The sequence below is a fragment of the Oncorhynchus nerka genome, linkage group LG13 (genome assembly GCF_034236695.1).
Source record: "Oncorhynchus nerka isolate Pitt River linkage group LG13, Oner_Uvic_2.0, whole genome shotgun sequence".
Taxonomy (NCBI): domain Eukaryota; kingdom Metazoa; phylum Chordata; class Actinopteri; order Salmoniformes; family Salmonidae; genus Oncorhynchus; species Oncorhynchus nerka.
In genome coordinates this window covers 61,311,540-61,325,096 of record NC_088408.1, presented here as the reverse complement: position 1 = coordinate 61,325,096, position 13,557 = coordinate 61,311,540, and the positions used below count along the sequence as shown (strand labels likewise).

The 13,557-nt window shown below is 44.6% G+C and overlaps 1 protein-coding gene across 1 annotated transcript in view; it reads right to left on the bottom strand.

Annotated features, from left to right (window-relative positions):
• Positions 1-1,736: 1,736 nt before the first annotated feature.
• LOC115139779 (BDNF/NT-3 growth factors receptor-like) overlaps positions 1,737-13,557 on the bottom strand; it is an 86,498-nt gene continuing 74,677 nt past the window's right edge. Inside the window, exons 15-16 of the mRNA XM_065026528.1 lie at positions 5,147-5,305; positions 1,737-4,768 (exon numbers count right to left, since the gene is read on the bottom strand). Coding sequence (XP_064882600.1) covers positions 4,583-4,768; positions 5,147-5,305 — 345 coding nt within the window. The 3' untranslated portion in view covers positions 1,737-4,582. The remainder of the gene's footprint in view (positions 4,769-5,146; positions 5,306-13,557) is intronic.

Below are 13,557 nucleotides of genomic sequence, written 5' to 3'. Positions count from 1 at the left end.
TTCCTTCGTCTGCGACCGGGCTATCTCCTTTTCAGAGTAGCCTCGGGTATCAGCCTCCTCTGTTCTCGTCCCAGCTCGCCGAGTCCAGCGTCCCCTCCGCTCAGGCTTTTGTCCAACGTTGTGAGCGCACCTGGAAGAGGGTCAGGTCTGCACTTTGCCATTATATGGCGCAGACTGTGAGAGCCGCTAATAAGCGTAGGACTAAGAGTCCTAGGTATTGTCGCGGTCAGAGAGTATGGCTCTCCACTCGTAACCTTCCCCTTATGACAGCTTCTCGCAAATTGACCCCGCGGTTCATTGGTCCGTTCCGTATTTCTCAGGTCATTAATCCTGTCACAGTGCGACTTCTTCTTCCGCGACATCTTCATCGCGTCCACCCGGTCTTCCATGTCTCCTGTGTCAAGCCCTTTCTTCGCGCCCCGTTCGTCCCCCCGTCCTTGTCGAGGGCGCACCTATCTACAGGGTCCGGAAGATTATGGACATGCGTCCTCGGGGCCGTGGTCATCAGTACCTAGTGGATTGGGAGGGGTACGGTCCTGAGGAAAGGAGTTGGGTTCCATCTCGGGACGTGCTGGACCGTTCGCTGATCGATGATTTCCTCCGTTGCCGCCATGTTTCCTCCTCGAGTGCGCCAGGAGGCGCTCGGTGAGTGGGGGGGTACTGTCATGTATTGTCATGTTATGTCTTGTCCCTGTTCTTTCTCTTCTCTTTGTTTCCCCCTGCTGGTCGTATTAGGTTACTTTCTCTCCCTCTATCTCTCTCTCTCTCTCTATGGTCCTTTCCTGCTCCCAGCTGTTCCTCATTCTCCTAACGACCTTGTTTACTCTCTCACACCTGTCCCCTCTTTTCCCTCTGATTAAGTCTCTATTTCTCTCTCTGTTTCTGCTTCTGTCTTTGTCGGATTCTCGTTTGCTTTGCCCTTGTCCCGTCCTGTCGTAATCTGCCTCTTCATTAGATGCTGCGTGTGAGCAGGTGTCTCTGTCCTCTACGGCCCGCGCCTACCCGGAGGGACCTGCAGTCTGTTGCCGCTAGCCCTGCTATTCTCCTCTACTGCTAGAAGGGGACTCTCCTGTAAAGATTGAGGATTTATGTTTTCCCTGTTTGGACATTAAAAGACTCTGTTTCTGTTAAACCGCTTTTGGGTCCTCACTCACCTGCATAACACATTTACACAGCTGTAATTGCTCCAAAGGTGTTTCTAACACGCGTTGATTCAGGGGGGTGAATGCTTATCCAATCAAGGTATATTAGTGCTTTATTTTTTTATCTTTAAACTTCCACTTTGACATTAGAGTATTTTGTGTAGACTGTTGAAGAAAAAAAAAAAAAAGACAATTAAAATCCATTCTAATCCCACTTTGTAACACAATAAAAAAAAGTGAAGAAATCTAAGAGGGGTGAATGCTTATGATAGGTGCTGCACATACTTCTCAAATCATTTGTAAGCAAATGTCACAGTATAAAGGGTTATATATAGCCTGTGCCACGGCTTATAAACGTATGCCTATGCATCACGGTCTAGATGTAAGGACCTGTTATATCAATCACATTTACTGTGACATTACAACTGATTTGTGAAGCATCTACGTAGGCCTTGTAAAGACCACACATTTATAGACATAAGTTACAGCTCTTTTAAAGTGTGATCTATAGGCTACTGTACGCAAAACACTACCACGCACACTCATCGCACTAACACTCCCTTATTCACACAGAGACACCAGATCTGCCCAGGATGACGTAAGACATAACACTTTTATTAATGATACCGTGTCACAACAGACTGGTCCGTTCACCGAGAGAAGCTGGTCACGTTAGTATTACACACGTTCTGAGAAACTCCAGTCACAGCACTGAGACTAAAGCCATCAGAGCCACATAGGTCGTATACACACACGCCTCTCCCTGACCCATCAGGGATGCCACAGTTGGACAGTGTAACAGCTGGGAGAGAACAAGAAAGAAAGAAAGTGAAGATACATCGAGAGAGGAGAGGTTCGTAACTACACAGCAGGTCACTTGTTAAGGGTTGTGATTGTCAGTCATTTTTGAGGTGTCCATTTGTCTTTAGCAAAGAGAACGATAGCACTGTGATTGGTGCCGCCCATTGCCTAGAGCCTATCGGTAGGCGGAAATGTTGAACCTTCAACAGAAAGGATTCTGGGAAGGCTCCATAATTAGTCACAGTACCAGGATGGAGAGTAAACTCAGACTGGGTCCATGGTGATGGAAGAGAGCCACATAGAAACGTCTTCCAGTGCAGTCCTCTGATAGACAATTCACTTACTCAGTCTTCTGATAGACAATTCACTTACTCAGTCCTCTGATAGACAATTAACTTACTCGCCACCACTGCCATGTCCCACTTTAGCCAATTCATGTAGGCTATAAGCGCTTTAAGAGTGGTTTCTTAGTTCACATGGGCAGTTATTTCACTGCCAACTACTCTCGCGCTGAAGGTTGTTGCACACAATGTTGCTTTGTATTGCACAGCGTTATTGTGTAAACAATATTGAATACCTGTGAAGCATTTTCTACTTACTCTCGCACAGAAAGACATCCATTCTCTTTGTGGAACGGATGGTACATTATTGGATCTAATGTTTAATTCAAGAGGCAGGCAGGAAAATGCAACAAAGAGCATGTGCAAGGACCCAAACAGACACACACAGTCTACGTCTGCAATGACACCCTATTCCCTGTATAGTGCACTACTTTTGACCACAGCCCAATGTGGGCCCAAGTATTGCACTCTTTCGGAGGCACACGCACATAATACTGTCAGCATAATCAATTAGATCACTTTAAATTGGAGTCAGGCCCCGATTCAGACCACATAATTGATTTAGACCTCAGAAACGTTGTCTCATAAAAAATGTATAATTTTTTAATAAAATAATAATTATGAACACAAATATCAATACCATCAAGTACTGAGGATATGACCAAACCAGTCACATGCAATCAGTTACAGAAGCATATGACAATATCATGATACTCAAACAGTCTTGTATGAAGTTATTACATCTCAGTAAGTCTGTTTATTGTGTGTCTATGATAATGCAGGCGTTTGATCTTGAAAGTCTAGGTGAGCCTACAGTTGACCATGAATGTGTAAGAGAAGGTTTTGTGGGTGGTGTGTGTATGTGTCTGTGTGTGTGGTTGAGGAACCCACCACAGGAATGTGAGGTGTGTGAAGCAAACAGCTGTGGGTTCGAAAACCGACAAGACCGCACTATGATGGATGTTATCTCACTATTTCCCCGCAGACATTCAGGCCTCCTCTCTCTCTCTCTCTCCACTCATCTCTATCTCGCCATCTTTCTCTCCTCCACTTCCTCATCTCCTTTCCCTCTCTCCCATTAAACAATACGTCTTAAATGTCTGAGGGGGAGACTGTGCTAATGGCCAACATTAGCTCCTTAATGAAATATACATTACACCATTACTGACGAGGGCTGGGGCTCCGTCGCTAAAGCACTGTGGGGCTAAAATAATAAAACATGCAGAATTCAATTTCCTGCAGAAGCCTTTTGAGTGTGTGTGTGTAGTAGTAGGGGGTGGGGGATATGTGTGTGTGCCAGGAATCTACCACAGTTGACCCAACCACGCCTAAACGGAGATCCTCGCCACTGACCATGAACGGGCGATCTGACACAGATCCTGCTCATACTCTCTGTCTCAGGATTGTCCGAGAATGTTGGACACATACATTGATAAATTACATGACATCAGCACTTGACATGGGAATTAAAACATCTTCATCCCCTCAAAATGTATCAAATACCCTCTTTCGTGTACATAGTCACAGACAATGACAACAGACAGACAGCTGAAGAGCACCCACTGGTGAACAGCCACAAATCTCCCTTTTAAGTATACTTTCATCATTGCTTCAGTTATACAATAGCATGTCATTTGTTGCTGCTCATCAGCATGAGGGGCAATACTATATCTTGTTATGTCATGACTTGTTGACATGAGGGGAAAATAACAGTCTGGTTGCTTCCATGTCTCCTTCCACGGAGCAACGCATCTCAACTCTTTGCAGGACATTGCGGGGTCCGATGTCTGGTCCTCTATGTACAGAGAAGAAACAGCCTATCTGCAGTGGAGGCACCTCTTCTCGACCTCAGGGGTTTTATTTACAGAAGGATGGCGTTTGCAGAAACCAATTGGGAAAAAACCCCACTGCCTGCTCGAATAGAGCCCTCAGCCATTTAATGTAGACTACTTAGCCACAGTTTAAAATCCTTTGTGACGATGGGAGAATCCTTCCCACTGCAAACCATTCTTAAAGTATCTTGAGCAGGAAGAAGGTGGTAGGTTAAGAGATGCATGAAAGAGTAGAAGTAGGCAGAAAGTAAGAGAGAGCGAGAGGAGATGGGAGGGCACAAGGGAACAGTTGGGGAATCTTCTGATTGCCTTTAAAGAGTTTGATCGTAGCTTAAAACACACTCGAGGACAGGTGCATCAATAGACACACACGTACAGGCACACACTCATTCTCTCTTGTATTGTATTGTACAGCCATGTGCATGTACGCATACGCACACACGCCACGACACACACGCACACCCGCTCAGCCCAGGATGTCCAGGTAGACAGGAGAGGCTTTGGCTAGGTTTAGCAGTAGGCTGTGGATCTCCTTGATGTGGTGTCTCATGTGGGGCTCTCTCTGCCAGCACCCCAGCATCAGGTCGTACACCTCTTTGGGACAGGTGCGAGGCCGCTGCAGGACACGCCCCTGTGTAATGCACTCAATCACCTGTGTGTGTGTGTGTGGGGGGGGGAGGTAAACAGGGTTAGTGTCAGAATGCCAGCCGATATGCCAGATTTAATTGTCTTTGCGTTTCTTACTCTCCAATCCTCTCCAGACCTACACATGTGCCTTGGAGCTATAGGCTTAGGCTAAAGCTTTGGAAAGCTTTACCAAAGTAAAGGATGTGAGGGTTTAGAATAAGATTCCAGCTAGGGAGTTAGGTTGGAGCTAGCCTGGTAGTCTGTTCTGATTTCTTGCCACCTCCTCATGGAATTGTTATAAGGAGGTGGCAAGAGAGCAGAATCAGACTGGCACCAAGGCTAGGATGGAGGTAGAGTATGGTCAAAGGGTCAGGGTTAAGGTTCGGTGAGAGGTGAGACTGACCTCGTTGTTGGAGAGCTGGTACCAGGGCTGTTTGCCGTAGGTGAAGATCTCCCAGAGGACCACGCCCAGACTCCACACGTCACTCTCTGTGGTGAACTTCCTGTACATGATGCTCTCTGGAGGCATCCAGCGGATGGGCAGCATGGTGTGACCGCCCACCTACACCAACACCAACACAAACAGTCAGCCTGGACACTGTTCTGCTGTACACACCTTTTCTTTGAATGATACAGAAATGTTGTTTGCTGTGAAACTACTTAATTGGTCATTAATCAAATGGTCAAATTACATTTACATTTACATTTAAGTCATTTAGCAGACGCTCTTATCCAGAGCGACTTACAAATTGGTGCGTTCACCTTAAGACATCCAGTGGAACAGCCACTTTACAATAGTGCATCTAAATCTTTTAAGGGGGGGGGGGGTGAGAAGGATTACTTTATCCTATCCTAGGTATTCCTGAAAGAGGTGGGGTTTCAGGTGTCTCCGGAAGGTGGTGATTGACTCCGCTGTCCTGGCGTCGTGAGGGAGTTTGTTCCACCATTGGGGGGAAATGGTCAATAAACATTAATGGCCTGCAAATTACTTGTTTATTTCCTTGGAATTCATTGAATCAAGTGCAACTAGGCTTCATTTGTTACCAAGTCACCAGTTGTGATGAATTCTTTAAAGTATACTGAACAAAAATATAAACACAACATGTAAAGTGTTGATCCCAAGATAAATCATTCACCTCACAGGTGTGGCATATCAAGAAGCTTATTAAACAGCATGATCATTACACAGGTGCACCTTGTGCTGGGGACAATAAAAGGCCACTCTAATGATGTCAACATTGTGAGGGTAGGGTTATTGTATGGGCAGGCATACGAACAACGACCACAATTGCATTTTATCAATGGCAATTTGAATGCACAGAGATACCGTGATGAGATCCTGAGGCCTATTGTCGTGCCATTCATCCACCGCCATCACCTCATGTTTCAGCATGATAATGCATGGCCCTATGTCGCAAGGATCTGTACACAATTCCTGGAAGCAAAAATTTGTCCCAGTTCTTTCATGGCTTCCATACTCAACAAACATGTCACCCGTTGAGCATGTTTGGGATGCTCTGAATCGACGTGTACGACAGTGTATTCCAGTTCCCGACAATATCCAGCAACTGTACACAGCTATTGAAGAAGAGTGGAACAACATTCCGCAGCCCACAATCAACAGCCTGATCAACTCTATGCAAAGGAGATGTGCCGCGCAGCATGAGGCAAATGGTGGTCACACTGACTGGTTTAATAGCATTATCCGTAATCATTGTAGCAAGTCTACATGAAAAAGGCTAAAAAGCAACAAATCTGAAGTTTCGAAATGGCCTAGTCAAAGTCCAGACCTAATCCAAATTGAGATGTTGTGGCAGGACTTGAAACAAGAATTTCATGCTTGAAAACCCACAAATGCCGCTGATCCCTCCCCAGTGACGTGAGAGACTAATCAACAACTACAGGAAGTGTTTGGTTGGAGTCATTGCAGCTAAAGGTGGCACAGCTAGTTTTTAAGTGTAAGGGGGCAATTACTTTTTCACACAGGGGCATTGGGTGTTGCATAACTTGGTTTATTAAATAAATGAAAGAGGTATGTCATTGTTGTGTTATTTGTTCACTCAGGTTCCATTTCTCTAATACTAGGTTTTGGTTGAAGATCTGATAACAGTAGCGAAAATTAGAAATTGGCAAATACTTTCCCACAGCACCGTATGAGTCAAGTTGTCCCAATACTTTGAAATACAAAAAGTGCTTTCATTTCTAAACGGTTCACCGGATATGGATGGAAATACCCTGAAATTAAAGCTGACTGTCTGCTCTTTAACCTCATAGTCATTTTCACTGTCCCGATAATTTTGGAGCTCACTATATATACTGTAGTTCTGAGCACTAAAAGGTTAAGTCTAGTTTGTTTAATGTCTTGCTGTAGCAAGGCACATGGTTAATGTAACAAACAGGTAATCATCTAACAATAACCCATGTCATAAAATACATTTCTTAAATGCAGTGCATTCGGAAAGTATTCAGACCCCTTCACTTAAGTGACAGCCTTTCCCCTCATCAATCTACACACAATACCTCATTTACATAAGTATTCAGACCCTTTACTTAATACTTTGTTGAAGCATGTTTAGCAGCGATTAAAGCCTCAAATCTTCTTGGGTATGATATTACAAACGTGGCACACCTGTATTTGGGCAGTTTCTCCCATTCTTCTCTGCAGATCCTCTCAAGCTCTGTCAGGTTGGATGGGGAGTGTCGCCGAACAGCTATTTTCAGGTCGTTCATGTCTCTCCAGAGATGGTCAATCGGGTTCAAGTCCGCGCTCTAGCTGGGCCACCCAAGGACATTCAGAGACTTGTCCCGAAGAAACTCCTGCGTTGTCTTGGTTGTGTGCTTAGCATTGTTGTCCTGTTGGAAGGTGAACCTTCGCCCCAGGCTGAGGTCTTGAGCGCTCTGGAGCAGGTTATCATCAAGGATTTCTCTCTACGTTGCTCTGTTCAACTTTACCCCCGATCCTGACTAGTCTCTCAGTCACTGCTGCTGAAAAACCTCCCCACAGCATGATGCTGCCACCACCATGCTTCACCGTAGGGATGGTATTGGTCAGGTGATGAGCGGTGCCTGGTTACTTCCAGACGTGATGCTTGGCATTCATCAGACCAGAGAATCTTGTTTCTCATGGTCTGAGAGTCCTTTAAGTGGCTTTTGGCAAACTTTAAGCGGGCTGTCATGTGCCTTTTACTTTTACTGAGGAGTGCCTTCTGTCTGGCCACTGATTGGTGGAGTGCTGCAGAGATGGTTGTCATTCTGGAAGGTTTCCCATCTCAAAAGAGGAACTATGGAGCTCTGTCAGAGTGACCATCGAGTTCTTGGTCACCTCCCTGACCAAGGCCCTTCTCCCCCGGTTGCTCAGTTTGGCCGGTTGGCCAGCTCTAGGAAGAGCCTTGGTGGTTCCAAACTTCTTCCATTTAAGAAGGATGGAGGCCACTGTGTTCTTGGGGACCTTCAATGCTGCAGAAATTGTATGGTACCCTTCCCCAGACCTCTGCCTCAATGCAATCCTGTCTCGGAGCTCAATGAACAATTCCTTTGACCTCAAGGCTTGGTTTTTGCTCTGACGTGGACTGGCAACTGTGGGACCTTATATAGACAGGTGTATGCCTTTTCAAATCATGTCCAATCAATTGAACTTACCACAGGGGGACTCCAATCAAGTTGTAGAAACCTCAAGGATGATCAATGGAAACAATAGTTAACTGAGTTGTAACTATAGTTCTATGAATGAAGCGGAGCCCCATAGGGGAGCTCTGTTCCTCGTCGTTTACTCCGCTGCCTAGGCAGCGAGTAGCCTGAGAGAAAATTATGCACACACTTGTAGCCAATGGGAGTACAGGTGTCCCTATATAAGGGGATGCTTCCTCTCAATCAGCCTCTCAAAAATATTATCTTCAGCGAGACTGGGGGTTGGCAGGGCCTTAAGTCCTATGGGGCTCTGCTCCACTCATAGAACTGGAGTTACAGCTCCAGTAAATATCATTCTATATTGTGGAGCTCCGCCACCATAGGGGAGCTCTGCACCTAGTGGTTTTAGCGCAACGCTCCAAAATGTACTCCCTGCCGAACCTAACACTTCCCACCTAATGAAAAGGTCTGGCCCAGCAATTGCGGCGATACAGTCCCACAGTACCGTAACACAATGTGTCACAATATACTGCGTCCTCAGTACAATCCTCCCTACTCAGCCTGGAGACACTGTCAATGGCTAGTGGGCAGATAACAGAATATGAGCCATACTAATCTGAACCAGCAGGTAGATGCTTAAGTATTCTGTCAATATGTCACGCCCTGACCATAAAGAGCTTTTTATTCTCTGTTGGTTAGGTCGGGGTGTGACTAGGGTGGGTCATCTAGGTGATTTATATTTCTATGTTGGCCTGGTATGGTTCCCAATCAGAGGCAGCTGTTTATCGTTGTCTCTGATTGGGGATCATATTTAGGCAGCCATTTCTCCATTGTGTTTTGTGGGATCTTGTCTATGGATAGTTGCCTGTTAGCACTACTGTTAGCTTCACGGTTCGGTTGAGATTTATTGTTTTGTTTTGCTGTGAGTTTCACTTAGTAATTTTTCACTTAGTAATTAAAAGATGTGGAACCCAGTTCACGCTGCGCTTTGGTCCACTTATTATAACGAATGTGATAGAAGATCCCACCAACAACGGAACAAGCAGTGTGCCTGGGAGGTAATGGCATCCTGGTCTTTGGAGGAGATTAGGGAGAGAACCTCCTGGACTTGGGACGACATAATGGCAGGAGAGAAGAGCCTGCCATGGAAGCAGGCGGAAGCAGCGAAGGAGGTACAGCGACGAAGTCGGGAGGAAGGCCACAAAAACCCCAAGAACATTTTTTGGGGAGGCACATGGAGCAGTCGGCGGAGCCGAGGAGTGAACCAGAGCCAGTCTGGGAGAAGAAGGAGAATTTGGAGGAGAGAGAGATGGGAGTTGTTGAGTTGGTGGAGGATGCACCGATTTGGCCTAAAGGAACGTGTTGTCAGCTTGGTGCCACCTGAGTCAGCTCCCCGTACTCGTCATAAGAAGTGTGTTAAAGTTCCGGTACCATTGATGCCGGCTATACACACCAGGTCTCCAGTGCGTCTCCACAGCCCTGTGCATCCTGTGCCTGCTCCTCACACTCTCCCTCAAGTGCGTGTCATATTGCACTTCCTAAGGCTTCCACTAGATGTCAACCATCTTTAGAACCTTGTTTCAAGCTTCTACTGTGAAGTGGGAGGGAATGAGAGCTGATTGAGTCATGGGTCTGCCAGAAGGCCATGTGCTCAGTCAGGCGCGTGCCCGTGAGAGTTAGCTCCGTTCCCTTTCATTTCTAAAGACAAAGGAATTCTCCAGTTGAAACATTATTGAAGATTTATGATAAAAACATCCTAAAGATTGATTATATACATCGTTTGACATGTTTCTACAAACTATAATATACCTTTTTTGGCTTTGTCTGGACCTAGGGCCTGCGCATTTGGATTACTGTACTAAATGCGCGTTCAAAAAGGAGATATTTGGACATAAATTATGGATATCATAAACTAACATTTATTGTGGAACTGGGATTCCTGTGAGTGCATTCTGATGAAGATCATCAAAGGTAAGTGAATATTTATAATGCTATTTCTGACTTTTGTTGACTCCATAACATGACGGGTATCTGTATTGCTGTACTCAGATTATTCCATGGTGTGCTTTTTCCGTAAAGCTTTTTTGAAACTGACATAGCGGTTGCATTAACCAGTTATGCATTAGGGGGCGCTATTAACATTTTTGGATGAAAAACGTTCCCGTTTTAAACAAGATATTTTGTTGCGAAAAGATGCTCGACTATGCATATAATTGACAGCTTTGGAAAGAAAACACTCTGACGTTTCCAAAACTGCAAAGATATTGTCTGTGATGTTACAGGCGAAACCCAGATAAAAATCCAACCAGGAAGTGCCGCATTTTTTGAAACCGCCTTATGCCAATGACTCCTTATATGGCTGTGAATGAGCTACGAATGAGCTTACGTTTTCCACGTATTCCCAAAGGTGTCTACAGCATTGTGACGTCTTTTTAGTCATTTCCATTGAAGAATGGCCGTAAGGGACCATATATAGCATGTGGTCACATGGTGTCTCCCGCAGAAAATCTTGCGTAAAATACTGAGGTAGCCATTTTTCCAATCGCTTCTTATGAGAAACCATTTGCCTCGACGGATATATTATCGAATATATATGTTAAAAACACCTTGAGGATGGATCCTAAATAACGTTTGCCATGTTTCTGTCGATATTATGGAGCAAATTTTGAAAAACATTTGGCGTTATTAGTTGTAGCATTTTCCGGTCGATTTCTCAGCCAAGCATGATGAAGAAACGGGAGCTATTTCGCCTACAAAAAATAATATTTTTGGAAAAAAGGAACATTTGCTATCTAACTGGGAGTCTCCTGAGTGAAAGCATCCGAAGTTCTTCAAAGGTAAATGATTTAATTTGGTTGCTTTTCTTATTTTCGTGAAAATGTTGCCTTCTGCCAGCAGAGCTAGCATAGCATTATGCCATGATAAACTTACACAAATGCTTATCTAGCGTTGGCTGTAATGCATATTTTGAAAATCTGAGATGACAGTGTTGTTAACAAAAGGCTAAGCTTGTGTTTGAATATATTTATTTCATTTAATTTGCGGTTTTCATGAATAGGAAAAGTTTCTAGGGGTATTTATGTCCGCTGCGTTATGCTAATGCATTTGAGGCTATGATTACGCTCCCGGATACGGGATTGCTCGTCGCAAGAGGTTAAGGAGAAGTATATCTTTAATTCCATGCATAACAGTTGTATTTTCATCAACATTTATGATGAGTATTTCTGTAAATTGATGTAGCTCTCTGCACTTTCAACAGATTTTTTGGAGGTAAAACATAACAACGCGCCAATGTAAACAGAGATCTTTGGATATAAATATGAACTTTATCGAACAAAACATACATGTATTGTGTAACATGAAGTCCTATGAGTGCCATCTGATGAAGATCATCAAAGGTTAGTGATTCATTTTATCTCTATTTCTGCTTTTTGTGACTCCTCTCTTTGGCTGGAAAAATGGCTCTTTTTTTGTGACTAGGTACTGACCTAACATAATCGCATATTATGCTTTTCTCGTAAAGCCTTTTGAAATTGGACACTGTGGTGGGATTAACAACAAGTCTGTCTTTAAAATGGTGTATAATACATGTATGTTTGAGGAATTTTAATTATGAGATTTCTGTTGTTTGAATTTGGCGCCTTGCACTTTCACTGGATGTTGGTCAGGTGGGACATTCGTGTCCCACGTACCCTAGAGAGGTTAAAGAAAGGAGGGCGCAGCACAGGCATTGGGGGGATTGGTGAGGCCACTCCTGGTGTGCTGTGACCCTAAGCACATGAAACAAAAGTTGTGTGAGTCCATAGCTACCATAGAGAAGCAGCGACACTGAGCTCTTAAAAGAGATGTGCTCATTGAGATGGATGACGTTGAGAATTGGAATTCGATGGCGGGTTCGTCCTGAGTCTTTCTCTTCCCTTCTCTTCTCTTCTCTTCTCGGCTTCTTCAGCCCAGCCAAAGTTACTGAAGATAATGGGAGGGTGATTGAGGGGAAGCATCCCCTAACATTTTTTTATTTGATTTATTTCACCTTTATTTAACCAGGTAGGCTAGTTGGGAACAAGTTCTCATTTGCAACTGCGACCTGGCCAAGATAAAGCATAGCAGTGTGAACAGACAACACAGAGTTACACATGGAGTAAACAATTAACAAGTCAATAACACAGTAGAAAAAAAAGAGAGTCTATACATTGTGTGCAAAAGGCATGAGGAGGTAAGCGAATAATTACAATTTTGCAGATTAACACTGGAGTGATAAATGATCAGATGGTCATGTACAGGTAGAGATATTGGTGTGCAAAAAACAGTAAACAGTATGGCGATGAGGTAGGTAAAATTGGGTGGGCTATTTACCGATGGACTATGTACAGCTGCAGCGATCGGTTAGCTGCTCAGATAGCAGATGTTTGAAGTTGATGAGGGAGATAAAAGTCTCCAACTTCAGCGATTTTTGCAATTCGTTCCAGTCACAGGCAGCAGAGAACTGGAAAGAAAGGCGGCCAAATGAGGTGTTGGCTTTAGGGGTGATCAGTGAGATACACCTGCTGGAGCGCGTGCTACGGGTGGGTGTTGCCATCGTGACCAGTGAACTGAGATAAGGCGGAGCTTTACCTAGCATGGACTTGTAGATGACCTGGAGCCAGTGGGTCTGGCGACGAATATGTAGCGAGGGCCAGCCGACTAGAGCATACAGGTCGAGGTGGTGGGTGGTATAAGGTGCTTTAGTAACAAAACGGATGGCACTGTGATAAACTGCATCCAGTTTGCTGAGTAGAGTATTGGAAGCTATTTTGTAGATGACATCGCCGAAGTCGAGGATCGGTAGGATAGTCAGTTTTACTAGGGTAAGTTTGGCGGCGTGAGTGAAGGAGGCTTTGTTGCGGAATAGAAAGCCGACTCTAGATTAGATTTTTAGATTGGAGATGTTTGATATGAGTCTGGAAGGAGAGTTTACAGTCTAGCCAGACACCTAGGTACTTATAGATGTCCACATATTCTAGGTCGGAACCATCCAGGGTGGTGATGCTAGTCGGGCGTGCAGGTGCAGGCAGCGAACGGTTGAAAAGCATACATTTGGTTTTACTAGCGTTTAAGAGCAGTTGGAGGCCACGGAAGGAGTGTTGTATGGCATTGAAGCTCGTTTGGAGGTTAGATAGCACAGTGTCCAATGACGGGCCGAAAGTATAT